The sequence below is a fragment of the Staurois parvus genome, unplaced genomic scaffold (assembly GCF_062004578.1).
Source record: "Staurois parvus isolate SC_StPar_1 unplaced genomic scaffold, SC_StPar_1.0 ptg000860l, whole genome shotgun sequence".
Taxonomy (NCBI): Eukaryota; Metazoa; Chordata; class Amphibia; order Anura; family Ranidae; genus Staurois; species Staurois parvus.
Window position 1 is genome coordinate 1,019,134 of NW_028318656.1, and position 22,748 is coordinate 1,041,881.

A 22,748-nucleotide genomic window follows, 5' to 3' on the forward strand; every position below is an offset into this window, starting at 1 on the left:
CAACCATTCTAAACCTAAACTTGGGAGTCCAGGTGGTAGCATTCTGTAACAAATATAGCAACTGGGGGAGCCAGATCACTTTAATTAAGTTGGTGCAGGCAGCCACAGAAATTGGGAGATGGCTTCAACTATTGCCGCCAGGTCCGTACGTCGTACAGACTTGACAGCGGGGGCTTTTATACACAATCCGGTGGCTGCAACCACCAGAATTGTGTATAAAACTAACAGGCAGACTCTTGGCTATCAGGTGGAGGCAGTTGAGTAGCTGTGCTGCAACCCAATTGCTTCCACAGCCCCCAGTACTGGTGCCCCCCCCCAGGCGCATACACTCCCTCCATGTATCCGCTCTCCTCTCCTTCTTTCTGTGTCCGCTGTTACTTTTCCCGACTCAAAAAATTCAGGGCTGCGGAAACTTGTACTCTGCTCAAAGAAATTAAAGGAACACTTTGAAAACTCATCAGATCTCAATAGGGAAAAATCTCCTGCTGAATATCTATACTAATGTGGACTAGGTAATGTGTTAGGAATGTTAGGATGTCCTATCATTTGATGTAAATGAAATTGATCAGCCTGATTCAAAGACACCCCAAAAATCAAAGTGAAAAACTGATGCAGGAGGCTAGTCCATTTTGCTGATATTTCATTGCAGCAACTCAGAATGGTCTCAATAGTTTGTATGGCCCCCATGTGCTTGTATGCATGCCTGACAACATTGGAGCATGCTCCTAATGAGATGGTGTCCTGGGGTATTTTCTCCCAGATCTGGACCAGGGCATCACTGAGCTCCTGGACAGTCTGAGGTGCAACCTGGTGGCGTCGGATAGACCAAACTTGATATCCCAGAGGTGTTCTATTGGATTTAGGTCAGGCGAGCGTGGGGGCCATTCAATGGTATCAATTCCTTCATCCTCTGGTAACTGCCTGCATACTCTCACCACATGGGGCCAGGCATTGTCGTGCAACAGGAGGAACCCAGGACCCACTGCAGCAGTGTAGGGTCTGACAATGAGTCAAAGGATTTCACCCCGATACCTAATGGCAGTCAGGGTGCCATTGTCTAGCCTGTAGAGGTCTGTGCATCCCTCAATGGATATGCCTCCCCAGACCATCACTGACCCACCACCAAAACGGTCATGCTGAACTATGTTACATGCAGCAGAATGTTATCCATGGCTTCTCCAGACACTTTCACGTCTGTCACATGTGCTCCGGGTGAATCTGCTCTCATCTGTGAAAAGCACAGGGAGCCAGTGGTGGACCTGCCAGTTCTGGTGTTCAATGAGAAATGCAAATTGAGCTCTATGGTGCTGGGCAGTGAGCACAGGGCCCACTAGAGGACGTTGGGCCCTCAGGCCACCCTAACAAAGTCTGTTTCTGATTGTTTGGCTAGAGACATTCATGTCAGTGGCTTGCTGGAGGTCATTTTGTAGGGCTCTGGCAGTGCTCATCCTGTTCCTCCTTGCACAAAGGAGCAGATACCGGTCCTGTTGATGGGTTAAGGACCTTCTATGGCCCTGTCGAGCTCTCCTAGAGTAACTGCCTGTGTCCTGGAATCTCCTCCATGCTCTTGAGACTGTGCTGGGAGACACAGCAAACCTTCTGGCAATGGCATGTTTTGATGTGCCATCCTGGAGGAGTTGGACTGCCTGTCCAGGTATGGCCTCATGTTACCAGTAGTGACACTGACCCTAGCCAAATGCAAAACTAGTCAAAAACAGTCAGAAAAGATGAGTAGGGGAAACATGTCAGTGGCCTCCACCTGTAAAACCATTCCTGTTGTCTCTTTGTTACCCATCTAGTGCACCTGTTGTTAATTTAATTAACACCAAAGCAGCTGAAACTGATTGACAACCCCCTCTGCTACTTAACTCACCAGATCAATATCCCAGCAGTTTAAGGATGCTAAGGGCCAGATAGTGGTACTCTGATCTTATCAAAGGCTTGCCCTCTTAGAACTTAAAGTATAACTAAATGCAAAACTTTTTTAGATTTGGATAAAGCGGGAGAAGTTAGAACCCCTATCAGGTGTTTATTGCTGTCTGTGTCCCAGTTAAGCAGATTCAGTCTTTCTTAAATGTCATGATTTCCAATGCCAATTAGAATGAAAGTAAAAAAAAAAATCACAAATTTTAGTTGCCATCAGAACAGGATTAGAGGGGAAATCTTCCAATGGGGACACTTGTTCCCATGAAAATGACTAACAGAACTAGAAAAGAGGGAACATCTAGCGAATGAATGACAATGAAAAAAAAAAACAATGAAAACGGTTTGCTACTTCACCACTCTAAAATAAAAAAATGGCTTTAGTTATATTTTGATGTCACACTTTTTAATACACTTTTTCCCCAAAAAAACAATGATAATGTTTAGAAACGCTTTGTTAATCAATTCCCTAATATGCACAAAATATGCCACAAGGACACATAGGACTTTGGGGACTTTGGGGAACTAAGCAACACACACTCATGAGACGCTGAATACTAACATAAAAACCGCTTTAATCCATGTATTGCTGCACTATAGTGCAATCTGCAGAAAGACACGGATCTAATGACATCTTTTATTGAAATATTAAGACAAAAGGAACAATTATGAGCAGCATTATTATTGTTATCATTCTGATTATCATCATTTTTATTACTTTTTTATGTTAAAAATCAAGTAAGCTTAAAAACATTTTTTTACAATTTTCTATCTATTTCTAAAATAAGTCTGTCATTAAAAATGTATTATTCACAATAAAATGCCTTCAGGTGATTTTAAATACTTATTGAGCAATTTTTAAAATTGTCATTTAGTGCTATGATGGGGCTTGTAAAATGGTTTGTTTACAACATGAACTTATTTATGTTATATATCATTCAGAATAAAATGGTTGAGAGTAAGGTAGCCTATATGTACCTCAATGGTTGCAAGCAAACTTGTGAACTTGAGCTTTCCCTATAGGTAATTAGCTAAATGGAGGCTGAAAATTATAACTTCTGAGTGTCGTTATCACACAAAGATTTTTATAAAGTTCTAAAATTTAAAACAGTTCAATTGTTATGTTTGCTATAGAGAACACTGGACAAAGCTTTCACAATCTGTTTTGTACGAAAAATTAAAATTGAAGCGTCACATCCTTGATAAGAGGTCCAGATACAACTTTATTCCATTAAATGTCAGGGGTATAATTTGAGAAGAAGCAACGTGTTTTGGGGGTCCAAGTGCCCCTTTGATCAGGGCTTGACTGGCAATAATGTGAACAGACCAGGAGTGAACTGGACCTACAATGGTATTTCTTCCATTGTGAAGTAAAAGCAAAGGCCTAATCAGCAGCTTGTTTGGCAGCCAGTAGTGTGGTGCTTCAGTTTCTTTTCAAATCTTTTTTTTATTAAAATTTTTAAACAATTACAACAACATAGAAGGTTTCAGAGTAGGAAATAAGTACAACTTTTTCTTAGCACCATGACTCAAATACGGTCTAAAAGTTGTGATATCAAACATAAGTTGGCCTGTTGGCCATTAAAGATATCCATTAACTATACAATGCAATGGTTGTGGATTTTGTTTCCAGCCAAATTAGTTACAAATAAGGCATACTGTATTTGCATCGTGCAGGGGTCTACAAACATTTCAAACAAAGGGCCAGTATACTGTCCTTTAGAATTTAAGAGGGTCAGATTAGGGCCAGTGAGGATCGAAAATGCCCTGGCTCCAGCAGCAGTGAGAATAAACATGGTCTTAGGGTTGATGGTCAGTAGGGGGAGTAGTGCCCCATCATTGGTATTAGTGGGAAGAATAGTACACCATCATTGATTGTTTTCAATGGAAGAAGTGCTGCCCCATTGTTGGTCTCAGTGGGAGGAATAGTGCCCCAAGGGCCAGATAAAGGGTATCAAAGGGCCATATCCGGCACTCGGGCCGCAGTTTGGAGACCCCTGGCATAGTGCATTATTATACAGGATTTATATAGCGCCAACAGTTTGCTCAGCACTTTACAATATAACGGGAGACAATACAGCAACAATACAGTTCAACAAGAGGGATTTGAGGGCCCTGCTCCTTGGAATTATATGGCCAATTATCATTCTAAATTTGCCATGGAAAAGGTTTAAGGTAATATCAAGTAATGCCAGGTGCGGTGCCGGGCTAGTCAGTGTTCCAGACACCAGCGAAAAAAAGTGCAAAAACTTCTTGCCAAAAATTGTGCAGGCAGGAACACTTCCACATGATATGAAACAGGCTACCCTCTCCGCCACAGTTCCTCCAAAACAATGATGACACATTAGGATACATTTTAGATCATTTGTATGGGGTAAGGTAGCTGCAGTTCAATATTTTTAAGGAACAATCCCAGTGACTGGTACATTTTGTAATACTCAAATTATTGCTCAAGGCAGCATCCCACTCATCTCGGGTGAAGGATCTTTGTAGATCCCTCTCCCACTTTCCCACGCAGCTTAAAATAGAAATATCATTATCATAGTGCAGAAACATGTAAAACCATGAGATACCATTTCTTATTCTAATAGGGTTAGTTAAAACATGCCATATTATAGAGTCAATTTCAAGCCATTTCTTCAGATTAACGCTGTGAAATCCTTTTATTTTCAAGAAAGGGTGTGAGACTTTACTCGGGATAGAATTTCCTATTTCAGCAAAAGTATTGTAGCCTAGGTCCCTAAAGGTTTGGTATTGAGATTCGGAATAAAGTATTCATAAGCAGATAGTGGAATATCAATTTGAAGCTTGGGAGAGGAATTAGGCAATTTATTCAGACATATTATCCAAGCTTCCAATGTTGCGGTGATGGATGGAAGACATGTAGTTAAAAGTTTAGATGTAACAGACCTAGCCAATAGTAGTGCCCGTAGGTCTCTATTGGGAACCACATTCTGCTCTATTTGTACCCATAATTTATCTGATGGGACAAACCACGCCGGTAGTTGATCTAGAATTGATGCATAATAGAAAGTAGAAAATACTGGAAGACCGATCCCTCCTTTAGATTTATGTTTAGTAAGGCACAGGAATGGAATCCGCGGTTTCTTCCCCCTCCAGATGTCTCTTTTTAGGGCCACCTCCAGCTTATGGAAATAGGCATGAGGAATAAGAATCTGGATCATTCTAAAATAATATATTATTTTAGGAAATATAAACATCTTAAATGCTGCTATTATACAGGAAACGAGTGCTAGATCTATATGGATAGAGAGGCTAGCATGAAAAGGTAATAACCTCAAAACCTTCTGTGTGCAATATAAGTAAAATACCATGCAGCGCTCAAATAATAATATTAAACCTAAATATATGAAATAATACAATACAAAATAAGGATGATCTTTATGAATTAGAATTGTTCAGTAATTCAATACTTCATAGATAAGTTGGTGGTAAAAGGTGACAGTCTATATCTGACGAAAAACAGTAATCGTGACACTGGTGGTAGGTGTAAGAGTGGGTTGCACTAACCAGATAGCGCTATATTAAGCGCATGTAAGTGATGAAATCCTCTGGATAAGGACATCTGGACCCAGGTTTTCTGATGAACATTCAATACATTTACCTTTTAATATTACTGCACTATGGGCACTCTTCATGGTCTCCTTTGGGGAGCTATTTGTTTATAGAGCCCTGCTGTGATCCAGTCATCCATCCACCGTATCCAGAGAGGGGAGCACCTGTAAGCAGGCACCTGTACCCATCCATCCCTTAAAGGGACCTCTGGCCAGCTGGATCTTCTTACTCTTCTGAGGGCTCATAACAACACCACCCTGAGGGAGGATTACTCATGTTCCAGACCAGACCTATATCTGTTAAGGAGACCTTCATTGATTCATACACTGCGTACTTAAATTACGCATCTGTCTGTTCTTTCTAAGGAAAGCGTCGGATGCACCTCCAGGCGCAGTCTCCCTCTGGTGGTTTTTTGAGCTTACTATACTCATTTGGATACCTGGTTTTAAGAAGGTTTGATGACATCCCGGTTACTGGCTCCCTTTGGTGGTCTTCGATCAGAATTCGGTCATTCAGAAGCCTGGCTGACATGCTGTGATTCCTGTCGCTGCTCGTCAGAAAACCTGGGTCCAGATGTCCTTATCCAGAGGATTTCATCACTTACAAGGGTTACCGCTTGTGGTACTGAAACTTTACCCCGAGCTACACTTGGGAATACCGCAAGGGAGGTTAAGCCCCTCTAATTTTTGTTGTGCTAATTTAGGCAGCTGGAGTTTATCTAAAAATCGATGAATCAGCTCTGGGGTAGGTTGAGGAGTATTAGGATCATCTTTAAGGTTATATAATTGAGAGTAGTAGGATCGAAACGTTGCCACCATTTTATTGGGATGATAAGTAAGTTTATTCGATAAAGGGTCCAAAATTGATGATAATTTAGATTTGGATTGTTTAGCAGCAAGATATCTCGCAAGTATCTTACCCGCTTTGTTCCCCTGCGTATAAAATGTAGCTTTAGCCTTTTTCAAATTTTGTCAATGACGCCATAATAAGAGGGTCCTAAGTTCAAGTCTAGTTTGGAGTTCCTGCAATACAGCGGGGGATAAGGATTATTTGTGGAGATGTTCTAATCTAGCTATCCTGTCAACCGTATCTGAAAAGGATTGATTCCTGTCACACCTCGCCTGCGAGGCCAATTTCAATAGTAAACTTCTACAATATGCTTTGTAGGCACACCACGTGCTAAATACATTTGTATCAGAAGAGGAGTTGATATCAAAATATTCCTGTAAAGCTGTAGTAAGAGTAGAACGAAAAGCAGGATTATAAAACATAGAGATATCATTACGCCATAAAAATACTGGGGACAATTTTAAGGTCTTTTCAATAGTCAAGGAGATAGATGCGTGATCCGATCACGTCATTGGATGAATTGGGAGACATTTTGCAATAATTGAATATCCGTTAGAAAAAAGTCAATTCTTGAATAAGATTTGTGAGGTGCTGAGTAATACGTAAAATCTCTTTCAGATGCATGTAGACATTCAGGGATCATACAGATTGGCTTCAGATAAGACATGAACTAGAGAATGTCTCAAACTGCGAGAAGGGTGTGAAACATCTAGTGAATTATTTATAATAGCGTTAAAATCTCCACAATATAGTATGAAACCCTCCTGAAGTTTTGCTACTTTTTTCCTTAAAGAATTTAGAAAGTTAACCTGGTGGATATTGGAAGAGTAGAGATTCACAATGGTATATACGATATTATTAATTTCACAAACAATAATTAGAAATCTGCCTTTACTGTCAGTCACTTGAGATAGCAATGAGAAAGCAACAGAATTTCAGACAGCAATAAGAACACCACATTTCTTATCAGGACCATTAGTCATGAAAATATGTGGGAACAAGCGATGTGAGCAGTGTGGTGTTTTAATGGAGGAAAAATGTGTTTCCTGAACACAAATCACATCACCACGTAACCGTTGAGCCTCTTTCCACATTGATTGTCATTTAATCGGAATGTTAAGACCATGGGCATTCATAGAGACTAACTTCAGGACCATGGTGGATTTAGTAAATATGAGGTGAGGTTGCCCTCAAGTGGTATAAGTAGGAAATGTATATCAGAGGAAATAATCGAAATGGGTAGGCTTACAGTATCCATGGAGTTCCAGCGAGGATAGAAGGGCTCCGACCCCCTAAGTCAAACGGAAAGTATCATACTGAGTTCCAGTGGAATACTGGTATTGACGCTCTGTAAGAAAAAAACTGAAAAAAAGGAGAAAAAACATTTGGAGAAAAACAAGATTAACAGTTAACATATAGGTGAATGCCAAGAACCGCAGCTTGAATAACTGCTGTCCAAGTGCACAGCGGGTTGAGCAAAAAAGAACTAGGAAGTGTAGGAGTATATTTAGTAATTCACATCATCCTGCGACTTGTACCCATTCAGAGGTTATTTTTCTGGGCGAAGCTTTATTAGGTGTAAGTTCTTCATCTGTTGGCAGAAGGCCCCAGTTTTTAGCTAATTGGAATCCTTCCTCTTCAGAATTGACCGTAATCACACGGTTGTCCTTGGTAATAAGCAATTTGGTAGGAAAGCCCCACTGATATTTGATAATATTGTTATGCAGCAATTTCGTGAAGGAAAGCAATTTTTTTGCGGGCCAATATGTAAATAAGTCGGTAAATAAGGAGATCCCAGTGTAGGGTACGGGTTCTTCTGAGCGAATAACTTTAATTCCTCCTTAACATGGTAAAAATGAATTCTCGCTATTATGTCTCTAGGGATATGGTCGGGAAGGAAAGAGGGCTTTGGCAGTCTCTGGGCCCTATCCACTACTACTTCGCTATTTGGAGTATGTGGCAGCAGTGTAGAAATCATTTGCTGGATATAGTTGCGAAGATCTGCAGCAGGAACATTTTCTCCGACTCCCCTGAATTTTACATTATTTCTGGGGGAGTGGTCCTCCAGATCCGCCATTTTCACTTTTAGAGCTTTCAGATCCTCCTCTGCCTCGTTGTGTGCATTGACTCATTCGTTATGAGCGGTAGCGAATTCGCCCATTTTAGTTTCCACCTAAATTTTCAACTTCTTTGTTAACTTGCATCACAAAACTCAACATATCTTTATGCAGGGAACCCTTGAGGGTAACTAACATATCCTTCATAACTGTGGCAGTAAGTGGTAAGGACTCTGCAGGGTAATCCTCCAGATGTTCTATGAAATCTCTTATAGTGTTATGTGTAAAAGAATCAGTAGATTGCTCACCCATTGGATGCACATCTGGAGAACAGCACTGTTTGTTCTTCTGAGGACTGCTTGTAGGTGAGGATAATGCAGAGCCTGCAGTCGCTGCTGGGCTGGGGGTGTGCAGGGGAGAGCTGTGCCTGTTTCCCTCCACATCTCCTTGCAGGGCCGAAGAGGAGCAGGGACCAGCGCCATCTTAGGAGAAGGGGGCACCCGCCGAAGTAAAGAACTCCGTAAGTTTGCGGGGCCCCTCCTTTATTTTCCTCTTCCCAATCCTGCCATTGCCATGCCCCACACAACTAGGGGGTAAACTGTAGTGTCGGTTTTCCCACTGCCTCCCGTCACTTTAGTATGCTGCGGTTCTCGGTAGCTCTCCGAGCTATGCTATTGAGCGGCCACCCCCCCCCCCCCCGGCGTTTCAATTTCAACTTTTCTTACAATACACTACAAGCCAGGGAGACTGTGGAGATGCTATGGGGTGTAGAAGCCACCTGCCCAGGAACCAGATCATTTACACCAACATGATATCTTAAGATAACAATACCAGTGGAGTGTACATGCGGCTCCAACGCTGTCTTTCCACTTTCCACAACTATCTTTTTTGACAAAGGTCAAGATAGATGTCAGAGTAAATGTGATGCAGAAAAAGGACAAGAAGGTTCTCTTACCAGCTGTACTACCCATCTATTGCACAGGGAATAATTTAAAACTAAACTCTAGGCAGACATAATGCAAGTAGTTAAAGCAGATATGACCAAGAATCAACCTATTGCTGGATTAGATTGTGAGAAGAAGCAGCCAATCAGTGCATGTACTGAGAAGAAGAATGGAGGTGGGAGGAAGGATATGAAATTGGAAGGGATTTAGTGAGCGATAGTAATGAGATTGGTAGTGATCTTGTACTTATCCTTACATGATATCCATCAGGATTTGGTTATTTGTTCCATAGGTTAGAGATTTTGGTCAGTGTCATATAGTGAATATATCTTCTCTTTAGTGGTGGTGGGTTGGCTGGATGGCTACAGTCTGCATCTCCTCTTTTTTTGGTCCAGTGCCTCCAATGCTGTTCCCTGCATTTTTGTGGAAGTCTTGGTCTGTGTATCACTTCGGGTGGCGGTCTTGTAGAGATTGTGGGGTTCATGCATGCCCAGCACATCAAAACTGTGTGATAAGCTGTATATATGTACTCTATGTCATGCAAAATTTCTGTTTATGTATTCTGTGAGACTACCATGTATTATAGTGATTTTTGTTTTAATTTTGTAGATGCTCCTGTTAGGTCCCTGAGGAAGCAGTTTTTATGCTGCAAAACATGTTGGCCTAAACCATCAGGAATGCACAAGCGTCCATGTAAGGGTTGCAAAATCCTTCTATGCTAATAATGGTATTTTGTTCAATCTGTGGAAGCATCTATGATCATTTAGACTAGAACTTTTTATATTTATGTTTGTTGTAATAAAATAATATATATTATGAACATTGATTGTGTTACTGCCTGCAGTATAAAGCCTTTAGAGTCCCCGTGTTTTTACTAGGAGTGTTTCATCCCAATTGTGGTTTGACATTCATCCATAATAATTTTAGAGGTAAAAAGTTTCTTGAATGATCTATGTACCAGACAATGAAAAATACAAAACAAATGATAACGTTATAAGAACCAAAAATATCTCTTCATCTCAGTTTGGAGTGATTGATATGTACACCCAAAACCAAAGCACTGTGACGGAGTTCATTCTTCTTGGCCTCTCATCGGATCCTTTTATACAAGTCCTGCTGTTCCATATGTTCCTGGTAGTATACATGATCACACTGACTGGGAATTTCCTTCTCATTCTGGCTGTGAAGACTGACAAACGTTTGCACACCTCCATGTATGTCTTCCTGTCTAGTCTCTCTTTAGTGGACATCTGCTACATTTCCACCATTGTACCCAAAATGTTAGTAAATTTTCTTTTATCTAAAAAGAGTATTTCATTCACTGGCTGTGCTGTCCAGTTCTGTGCTGTCCTGATCTTGGGAGAAACTGAGTGTCTTCTTCTGGCATTCATGGCCTATGACCGATATGTGGCTATCTGCATCCCTCTGCATTACAATATGATCATGAACACAACGGTCTCTTTTCGTATTGTCAGCATATCATGGTTGACTGGTTGTGTCCTTTCATCTATTTGCACATATTTTACATTCAGCTTAACCTTCTGTGGCCCTACACCATCAACCACTTTTTCTGTGAGCTCCCTCTGTTGCTTCGGCTCTCTTGCAGTGACATCTCAGTAATCGACATGATAAAACTGGTTAGTCTGCCCTTAATGCTTTTCATCCCACTTTCACTAATCTTCATTTCATATATCCGAATCATAATTGCTGTCATGACAATTCGTTTGGGAAAAAGGAAAGTATTTTCCACATGTATTCCCCACCTTGTGGTGGTGGTCATGTTCTATGGATCGGCCATGTTTATGTATGTTAGACCTGAACATTTGGTTACAGGAGACACAGACAAAAGGGTGGCAGTGTTTTACACAGTGATCACCCCGATGCTGAACCCCTTGATCTATAGCCTGAGGAACAAAGATGTTCAGAAAGCCATAAGGCAGCTGATAAGAGCTAAGAAGGATTGCAGTTGATTAAGTAAAATTGGTGCAATGTTCCAAGCTCAAGTTCTGTTCTTGATCAATCATTTTTATTGAATTTCCATTTTTCAGAGGTAACATAGATGTAACCATGGCATATTTCAGCAGGAATGTGGGGGAACGCAGTTCCAGAAACCTTCCACAATTAATGTATGTAAAGGTTGGGGTACTGCGGTGTGTTGGAGGGTCTACTGATGCTGGCTGCTAAGGAATCTGTTGTCACTTTTTTCTTGTGTAAGATCTATTGCTGCTGGTAGGGGATATATTGTTGTTGGGGGGGGGGGTCTACTGTTGAAGAAGGGGTTTACTGATGCTGGCTTCTGGAAGAAATATTGTTCTTGGCAGGGATCTATTGTTGTTGGGTTGGTCTATTGCTGCAAGAGGGTGTCTATTTTGATGGGGGTTCTATCCCAATTGCATAAGTTGTTTTTGAATTGGGGGGTACTTTGGTTTTCTATACCCCAAAGAAAAGAATAGGCTCCAGTTCCAATTATCATTTAAATGTGATGCAGTAAAAGGAATCTGTAATACACAAAGCAGAAAAATGACCAGCAACCTAACAAAGCTGTGTAAAGGTTTGTGGGTCCATTGTTCACTATTACACGGGGTCTTTAAATAGTTTCCACACTTTTTTGTACTCTATTTATTAAGAATTTCATAAACAAGTCTCGTGACTTTTCTGCATACTTTCCTTGCTTTGTGAGGCAGACAGACTAATCACATGATAATCCCAGACATGACCAATTACCATTCTGCCCACCCTCACCGTTTCCAACAAAAATATAAAAGTGCAGAAACTTTTTGAAAAAACCTCATATATTGATACCACCTAATATTTTTCTTGCAAATTTATTTTTAGTGTATTTTTACTCTTTCCGTTACCGGACAACCTAGTGAACATCCAGTAGGTTAGGCAGAGTTATTATTAGATTAAGTAAATGATTAGAATAACAGGGAGAGAGGAGGTGAATTAACCACTTGCCCTCCAGAGGATTTACCCCCCTTCCTGACCAGGCCAATTTTTACTATACTGCGCTGCATTATTTTAACTGACAATTGCGCGGTCATGCAACCTTGAACCCAAATTAAATTGGGTACAGCGTCTTTCCCCCAAAAGTTTGAGAACTCAGCAATCACATGACTCCTGATTGCTGAGTTCACACCACTGCTGTGAGCAGAGAGCGGTGTCTGTCAGTCACCATTGTCTGCTTTGCCCCCCTCATGCTTACTGGAACGCTGGGCTGAGGAGGGGGAGGGAGCGATTGGCTCAGGTTTTTAGCAGGTCCTATGTGTATATCTTTTCTTACATATACCATCTTATGTTTAGGATTATGATCTTTAATTGGGATCTCCATCTCCCTTTCCTAAGGTTCTTTGGTGGCACATTGGTTCCGCATCTTTTTTGATTTAAGTAAGTTGCTTGGGGGACTTTAACGTTATGCCTTTTATTATCCTGTCTTCCTACTTACTGTATTTTCCAGCGTATAAGACGACCCCCTACTTTTCCTGTTAAAATGTAGTGTTTGGGCTATACTCGCCGTATAAGACTACCCCTCTTCCAATGCACACCAGTGGGAGGAATAGTGCCCCATCATTGGTGTCAGTGGGAGGAATAGTGCCCCATCATTGGTATCAGTGGGAGGAATAGTGCCCCATCATTGGTATTAGTGGGAGGGTTAGTGCCCCATCATTGGTATCAGTGGGAGGAATAGTGCCCCATCATTGGTATCAGTGGGAGGAATAGTGCCCCATCATTAGTATCAGTGGGGGGAATAGTGTCCCATCATTGGTATCAGTGGAGGAATAGTGCCCCATCATTGGTGTCAGTGGGAGGAATAGTGCCCTATCATTGGTATTAGTGGGAGGAATAGTGCCCCATCATTGGTGTCAGATGGACGAATCGTGCCCCATCATTGGTGTCAGTGGGAGGAATAGTGCCCCATCATTGGTGTCAGTGGGCGGAATCGTGCCCCATCATTGGTATCAGTGGCAGGATTAGTGCCCCAATATTAGTATCAGTGGGGGGAATAGTGCCCCATCATTGGTGTCAGTGGGAGGAATAGTGCCCCATCATTGGTATCAGTGGCAGGAATAGTGCCCCATCATTGGTATCAGTGGGAGGAATCGTGCCCCATCTTTGGTGTCAGTGGGAGAAATCGTGCCCCATCATTGGTGTCAGTGGAAGGAATAGTGTCCCAACATTGGTGTCAGTGGGAGGAATAGTGTCCCAACATTGGTGTCAGTGGGAGGAATAGTATCCCATCATTGGTGTCAGTGGGGGGTGGAATGGTGCCCCATCATTGGTGTCAGTGGGGGGGGAGGAATAGTGCCCCATAGTTGGTGTCAGTGGGGGGGAGGAATAGTGCCCCATCATTGGTGTCATTGGAGGTATCAGTGACACCAATGATGGGGCACTATTCCTCCCACTGACACCAATTACACTTGCTGACCCCTGTTCTAGTATGGTGCTGCTGCAGCCAGCATATGTGGTTGCAGCAGCACCTCTGCACGGCACACTTACCGGCCGCTCCTTCACTCGATTTTCGCGGGGCCGCTCGGCTCCGCCTCCTCACCGGTGATTGGCCGCCTGTGTGCCTTTCCTGAGCTACAGTTCTGGTGGCCAATCACTGGTGAGGAGGCAGAGCCGAGCAGCCACGCAAACATCCAGTGGCCGAACTGAATGAAGGAGCAGCCGCGCTTCCTGGTCCGGATCGTCGTGGGACCGGAGCCACTGTACTTAGTGTCGCTTCCATTGGAAGGGGGGGCGGCGGCGGCACCGCGCCACCCCCCTATAAAGTGTCAGTATGCCGTATACCGGCGTATAAGACGACCCCCGACTTTGAGAAGATTTTCAAGGGGTAAAAAGTTGTCTTATACGCCGGAAAATACGGTATTTTTATTGTATACTGATGGGAGATCTTGGCATGTAATTGTAGCCCTTTAGGAAGAGCTGTTGGTCTTGTCCTCCTGGCCTCTTTGTAGACCAGGTGCCCGCCCGGGGACTATTTGCTTGCATATACTCATTTAGACAGGCAAGGTGTGTAAACATGTTTGTATGTTCATGTTCATGTAGTTATATATGTGTATGCATATGTTCCATGCACAATTATGCCTTATTTTTCTATTTATATAGCAATCTTTGGTAGTTTCTTCATGCGTCCTGAGGAAGCAAATATGTGAAACGCGTTGACTCATGAAGACTAGCTTGCATATTCGTCGCCAACAGAATGAGCTGAATGCTGTACTTTGCATGCATTGCTTTATACATTTGACACGTTTACCGTGGATTGTTTTTAGAATGCATTAACAAGCATGCTTTTATGCTTTTTGGTTGTAAATAAAGTTTATTGATTCATTTTGCCCCATGGGTGCCTCTAAAGTCCAGCTAGATTTTTCTACATATGTTTTCCTGTTGATAGGGATGTGGCACAGGAGTGATCTATATACTAGTTTGTGAGCTCTAAGTTATCAATCCAACACCTCCCCTTCCCTCCCCCTCTCTGTTGGGGTCCCCCAGGGCTCTGTCCTTGGACCCCTTCTCTTCTCCATCTACACCTCCTCCCTTGGCAAACTCATACACTCCCACGGCTTCAATTACCACCTCTACGCTGATGATACTCAAATCTACCTATCCACCCCTCACCTCACCCCCACATTCTCCGCCCGCATCACTCACCTCCTAAAAGACATCTCTGACTGGATGTCGCTCCATTTCCTCAAGCTCAACCTCTCCAAAACCGAGCTTCTCGTCTTTCCCCCTTCCCGCGCCCCCCCCCATCCTTTCCATCACTACCAACAACACCACCATCAATCCCGCCCCGCAAGCCAAGGTCCTTGGCGTCATTCTGGACTCAAACCTTTCCTTTCAACCTCATGTCAAATCACTTACAAACACATGCAGGCTCCACCTCCGCAACATCGCCAACATACGCTCCTTCCTTACCCCAGACACCACTAAACTACTCGTACACTCCCTGATTATCTCACGCCTTGACTACTGCAACTCCCTCCTCACCAGCCTACCCCAGTGCAAACTCTCCCCGCTTCAGACCATCCTGAACTCAGCGGCCAGACTCATCCACCTCACCAGCCGCTCCACCTCTGCCACCCCCCTCTGCCTCTCCCTCCACTGGCTCCCCATTGCCCAATGCATTAAATTCAAACTGCTCACTCTGATCTATAAGGCCATTCACAACATTGCCCCTAACTACCTCACCGACCTGATTCCCAGGTACCACCCTACCCGTACCCTTCGCTCTTCACAGTACCTCCTTCTATCTTGCTCCCTGGTCTCCTCCTCCCATGCACGACTGCAAGACTTCTCCAGGTCCTCCCCCATCCTCTGGAACTCACTACCCCAATCCATCAGACTGTCACCTTCCCTCCTCACCTTCAGGCGCTCCCTGAAAACCCACCTCTTCAGGGAAGCCTACCCCACCCTCAACTAACAGCCGCTGCCCTTCCCTCCTCCTACCACTCCATCCCCCACAGCCATTTCCTCCTGTACCTCTACCCCCTCCCTCCTAGATTGTAAGCTCGAAAGAGTAGGGCCCTCTTACCCCTTGTGTGCTGTATGCTGTTACTGTACTGTTTCATGTATTGTCCCCCCCTCTATTGTACAGCGCTGAGAAAACCCTTTGGCGCTATATAAACTCGATAAAATTAATAATAAATAAATAATAGTGAAACCCAGTAAAAAATAACTTTATTGAGTTAAAATATTCTACTTACATTCGGTTTGAGCAAAGGAAGCAAAGAAACAAATTCAAATCAGCTGCGGTGTTAGTGCGCCAGTTGGTGCGTGGTCACAAGAAGACTCCGACACATTTCCCCACAACTGGTGTCCTGTTATTGGAGATCATTCGTGCAACGTCAGCAGTCGCCATATTTATAGGAAAAAGGACCCCGGAAGATTTTGACACACAAATGTGATCACCTGATGGCCAATCAACATGCAGAAAACCCACAGAGGCTCAATCTCCAAATGTGGAAAATACTAAACCAACAAAGGAAAAAAAGAAGAAGGAAAAGAAAAAATACTAAACTAAAATAATCATAAATTCAATAAAAACTGGTTGAGAATGTATAATTCTCTATCTCCGAATTGAGCCAAGTTATATAAAAATGTTTATATGCCATCTAGTGGACAAAAGTGCACATCAACCTTGGCAAATATAACAAATGTAGACATATATATACACCATGGTACACCTGCAATGTACCGTATTTTTCGCTCCATAAGACGCACCTGACCATAAGACGCACCTAGGTTTTAGAGGCGGAAAACAAGAAAACAAATTATTCTGAACCAATGGACTGCAGACAGGACTGCAGACATAGTACAGGAGATGACCAGAGACTGCAGACATAGTACAGGAGATGACCAGAGACTGCAGACATAGTACAGGAGATGACCAGAGACTGCAGACATAGTACAGGAGATGACCAGAGACTGCAGACATAGTACAGGAGATGACCAGAGACTGCTGACATAGTACAGGAGATGAACAGAGACTGTGGACAGTACAGGAGATGTCCAGAGACTGCAGACATACTACAGGAAATGACCAGAGACTGCAGACGTAGTACAGGAGATGACCAGAGACTGCGGATATAGTAAAGGAGATGACCAGAGACTGCTGACATAGTACAGGAGATGACCAGAGACTGCTGACATAGTACAGGAGATGAACAGAGACTGTGGACAGTACAGGAGATGTCCAGAGACTGCAGACATACTACAGGAGATGACCAGAGACTGCAGACGTAGTACAGGAGATGACCAGAGACTGCGGATATAGTAAAGGAGATGACCAGAGACTGTGGACAGTACAGGAGATGACCAGAGACTGCAGACATACTACAGGAGATGACCAGAGACTGCAGACATAGTACAGGAGATGACCAGAGACTGCAGACACACTACAGGAGATGACCAGAGACTGCAGACACACTACAGGAGATGACCAGAGACTGCAGACACACTACAGGAGATGACCAGAGACTGTGGACACAGTACAGGAAATGACCAGAGACTGCAGACATAATACAGGAGATGACCAGAGACTGTGGACACAGTACAGGGGATGACCAGAGACTGCGGACACAGTACAGGAGATGACCAGAGACTGCAGACATACTACAGGAGATGACCAGAGACTGTGGACACAGTACAGGGGATGGCCAGAGACTGTGGACAATGTACAGGAGATGACCAGAGACTGAAGACAGTACAGGAGATGACCAGAGACTGTGGACAGTACAGGGGATGATCAGAGATTGCGGACAGTATAGGGATGACCAGAGACTTCGGACAGTATAGGGCAGCAATGGGCAAACTACGGCCCGCGGGCCGTATACGGCCCGGCGGACCTTTTAATCCGGCCCGCGGAGCTAGGCTCCCGCAAGGCCAGTGGTCGGCAAGCCGCAGCTCTTTACAAACTTAGATGCGGCTCTCCTGTGTGCCGGGCGCCCGCTCCCCTCCCTCCTCTCGGGCGGGCGGGCGGGCGGCCTCCTCTCCTCCTCTCCCCTCCCCTCCTCTCGGATGGCCGCCCCCCCTCTCGGATGGCCGCCCCCTCCCTCCTCTCGGGCGTCAGGACTCTGCAGCTGTCAGGATGTAGGCGGGGCAGCCAGGATGTAGGCGGGGCAGCGTGACGAACTCTTCTCCTCACAGTCCTCCCTGAAGACCAGAACGGCGCGGGAATACGAGAGGAACGCGCGGAGCAAAGGTAAGTGAATTGACACAGGGGGGACTTACTATATGGGGAACTTACTATATGGGGGACTTACTATATGGGGGATGAATTACTATATGGAGGACTTACTATATGGGGAATGAATTACTATATGGGGGATGAATTACTATATGGGGGATGAATTACTATATGGAGGACTTACTATATGGGGGATGAATTACTATATGGAGGACTTACTATATGGGGAATGAATTACTATATGGGGGATGAATTACTATATGGAGGACTTACTATATGGGGAATGAATTACTATATGGAGGACTTACTATATGGGGAATGAATTACTATATGGGGGACTTACTATATGGGGAATGAATTACTATATGGGGGACTTACTATATGGGGAATGAATTACTATATGGGGGACTTACTATATGGGGAATGAATTACTATATGGGGGATGAATTAATATGGGGGATGAATTACTATGTGGGGGATGAATTACTATGGGGGATGAATTACTATATGGGGGATGAATTACTATATGGGGGATGAATTGCTATATGGGGGATGAATTACTATGGGGGACGAATTACTATATGGGGGACGAATTACTATATGGGGGATGAATTACTATGCTTACTATGGGGGAATATTACTATACTTACTATGGATGACACATACACATCATTCATCTACTCTTGGTCCGGCCCCCGGGTCCAATATATGAACCCATTGCTGCCCTCAAGTCAAAAAGTTTGCCCACCCCTGGTATAGGGGATGACCAAGAGACTGCGGACAGTATAGGGGATGACCAGAGACTGCGGACAGTACAGGGGATGACCAAGAGACTGCGGACAGTATTGGAGATGGCCAGAGACTGTGGACACAGTACAGGAGATGACCAGAGACTGCGGACAGTATTGGAGATGACCAGAGACTGTGGACACAGTACAGGAGATGACCAGAGACTGTAGACACAGTACAATAGATGACCAGAGACTGCAGACAGTACAGGAGATTACCAGAGACTGTGGACAGTACAGGGGATGACCAGAGACTGCAGACAGTATAGGGGATGACCAGAGACTGCGGACAGTATAGGGGATGACCAAGAGACTGCGGACAGTATAGGGGATGACCAGAGACTGCGGACAGTGCAGGAGATGACCAGAGACTGCGGACACAGTACAAGAGATGACCAGAGACTGCGGACAGTACAGGGGATGACCAGAGACTGCGGACAGTGCAGGAGATGACCAGAAACTGCGGACACAGTACAAGAGATGACCAGAGACTGCAGACAGTACAGGGGATGACAAAGAGACTGCCGACAGTATAGGGGATGACCAGAGACTGCGGACAGTACAGGAGAGTGGGTACCTGAATTTGACAAAGTGCAGCGCTTCTCGCGCATGCGCACTGGGCACCCAGCTATCACAGCCGAGAGCCCACACTAAAGAAGCCAGCGTGGGAAGACTGCACAGCGCTGAACCGAGGAACAGGTACAGGAACAGGAGGCCGGCCCGGTATTCTGACACGGCGGCGGTGGAAATACCGGACCGGCCGCTCCATATTCACTCCATAAGACGCACTGACATTTCCCCCCCTTTTTTGGGGGGAAAAAAGTGCGTCTTATGGAGCAAAAAATACGATAATACTGTTCTACAAAGATAATGAATTTTATGAATAATTATCCTTCAAAAAAAAATATTCATTAAAAAAGGGAGGAGAATAGAAGTTTAAAATAATATCCTGACAAATAATTATAATAAAAAGGGAAAAAAAATTATGATAAAAAAAAAATAAAAATGGAAATAAAACTAGAAATAAACCCATGTCAAGTGTTATTAATAAAGGAATTAATATCCCATTCAACATTAAGGCCCCAAGGTTGATATGTTTTTTTAGGTCAAAAATCCATTGTGTTTCTCTAAGGGAAATTTGTCTTCATATTACTTCCCCTCCAATCGGGGGTGAATTTCTCTATACCTATAACTTGCAAAGAGGATGGATCTCTCCTACGATGTAAAGCAAAGTGGGCAAACTATGTGATGGAAACCCCTTTCGTACATTAGCCAGATGTTCTCCAATACAGACATTCAAATAATGTGTGGTCCTTCCAACATACTGGAAGCCACACGTTCAATCCAAAGGTATATAACCCCTTTAGTGCCACATGTAATAAATTCTTGTATTTTATAATTGTTTAAAGTAACATTAGATGCAAAAGAAGATGTACGAATGGTTTGTGCATTTTTACAGATATTACATCTTTTGCAAGGGTAAACGCTAGAGATGAGCGAAGTATTCAAAAATTCGATTCGGCTGATTTGGCGAATTCGAGGAATAAATTCGATTCGAGTCGAATATATTCGCTGCAAATTTAACTTATAAAAGGGTGTTTCTAGGCTTCAGAGAGCCTTTATATTAGTGCAGAACACTGTACCTTTAATTTAAATGCCCTTGGAGTCTGCTGGGGAAGAGAAATAATACTGTCAGTCAGTATGACATGCAGATGAGTGCCGTCGATCTTAGAATCACCGCACACTTCACTCATTTGGGCAGTCACGGGGCCAAAACCAGAGTGTGGAGCCACAGTGTGGCGGTGGAGGCAGCAGCAATGGGAGGCCATACAGCAACCTATGACAAAATGGAAACCAGCAGGAGTGTGAGGAGACCTGAAAGTGGCACATGGCAGAGTGTGGCGATGGAGACAGCAGCAATGGGAGGCCGTACAGGGACCCATGACACACTCTGGACCTGGCAGCAGCATGAGGAGGCGGTACAGGGGCCCATGGCAGATTACGGGCCTGGCAGCAGCAATGGGAGGCCGTACAGGGACCCATGACACACTCTGGACCTGGCAGCAGCATGAGGAGGTGGTACAGGGGCCCATGACAGATTACGGGCCTGGCAGCAGCATGAGGAGGCGGTACGGGGGCCCATGGCAGATTAGGGGCCTGGCAGCAGCAATGGGAGGCCATACAGCACCCTATGACAAAATGGAACCCATCAGCAGTGTGAGGAGACCTGAAAGTGGCACATGGCAGAGTGTGGCGATGGAGACAGCAGCAATGGGAGGCCGTAAAGGGACCCATGACACACTCTGGACCTGGCAGCAGCATGAGGAGGCGGTACAGGGGCCCATGACAGATTACGGGCCTGGCAGCAGCATGAGGAGGCGGTACAGGGGCCCATGACAGATTACGGGCCTGGCAGCAGCATGAGGAGGCGGTACGGGGGCCCATGGCAGATTAGGGGCCTGGCAGCAGCAATGGGAGGCCGTACAGGGACCCATGACACACTCTGGACCTGGCAGCAGCATGAGGAGGTGGTACAGGGGCCCATGACAGATTACGGGCCTGGCAGCAGCATGAGGAGGCGATACGGGGGCCCATGGCAGATTAGGGGCCTGGCAGCAGCAATGGGAGGCCATACAGCACCCTATGACAAAATGGAACCCATCAGCAGTGTGAGGAGACCTGAAAGTGGCACATGGCAGAGTGTGGCGATGGAGACAGCAGCAATGGGAGGCCGTAAAGGGACCCATGACACACTCTGGACCTGGCAGCAGCATGAGGAGGCGGTACAGGGGCCCATGACAGATTACGGGCCTGGCAGCAGCATGAGGAGGCGGTACAGGGGCCCATGACAGATTACGGGCCTGGCAGCAGCATGAGGAGGCGGTACGGGGGCCCATGGCAGATTAGGGGCCTGGCAGCAGCAATGGGAGGCCGTACAGGGACCCATGACACACTCTGGACCTGGCAGCAGCATGAGGAGGCGGTACAGGGGCCCATGACAGATTACGGGCCTGGTAGCAGCATGAGGAGGCGGTACGGGGGCCCATGGCAGATTAGGGGCCTGGCAGCAGCAATGGGAGGCCATACAGCACCCTATGACAAAATGGAACCCACCAGCAGTGTGAGGAGACCTGAAAGTGGCACATGGCAGAGTGTGGCGATGGAGACAGCAGCAATGGGAGGCCGTAAAGGGACCCATGACACACTCTGGACCTGGCAGCAGCATGAGGAGGCGGTACAGGGGCCCATGACAGATTACGGGCCTGGCAGCAGCATGAGGAGGCGGTACAGGGGCCCATGACAGATTACGGGCCTGGCAGCAGCATGAGGAGGCGGTACGGGGGCGCATGGCAGATTAGGGGCCTGGCAGCAGCAATGGGAGGCCCGTAATCTGCCAGCACCCTATGACAAAATGGAACCCACCAGCAGTGTGAGGAGACCTGAAAGTGGCACATGGCAGAGTGTGGCGATGGAGACAGCAGCAATGGGAGGCCGTACAGGGACCCATGAGACACTCTGGACCTGGCAGCAGCATGAGGAGGCGGTACAGGGGCCCATGGCAGATTACGGGCCTGGCAGCAGCAATGGGAGGCCCGTAATCTGCCAGCACCCTATGACAAAATGGAACCCACCAGCAGTGTGAGGAGACCTGAAAGTGGCACATGGCAGAGTGTAGCGATGGAGACAGCAGCAATGGGAGGCCGTACAGGGACCCATGAGACACTCTGGACCTGGCAGCAGCATGAGGAGGCGGTACAGGGGCCCATGGCAGATTACGGGCCTGGCAGCAGAAATGGGAGGCCCGTAATCTGCCAGCACCCTATGACAAAATGGAACCCACCAGCAGTGTGAGGAGACCTGAAAGTGGCACATGGCAGAGTGTGGCGATGGAGACAGCAGCAATGGGAGGCCGTACAGGGAC

The 22,748-nt window shown here is 45.2% G+C and overlaps 1 protein-coding gene and 1 pseudogene across 1 annotated transcript in view; one reads left to right on the top strand and one right to left on the bottom strand.

Moving 5' to 3' along the window:
- Positions 1–6,030, bottom strand: part of LOC149443281 (vomeronasal type-2 receptor 26-like) — a 93,017-nt gene extending 86,987 nt beyond the window's left edge. Inside the window, exons 1-2 of the mRNA XM_089655681.1 lie at positions 5,939–6,030; positions 4,362–4,441 (exon numbers count right to left, since the gene is read on the bottom strand). Of these exons, the coding sequence (XP_089511807.1) occupies positions 4,362–4,441; positions 5,939–6,030 (172 nt within the window). The remainder of the gene's footprint in view (positions 1–4,361; positions 4,442–5,938) is intronic.
- A 4,357-nt stretch (positions 6,031–10,387) lies between these two features.
- On the top strand, positions 10,388–11,319 carry LOC149443282 (olfactory receptor 13D1-like; annotated as a pseudogene).
- Positions 11,320–22,748: the final 11,429 nt, after the last annotated feature.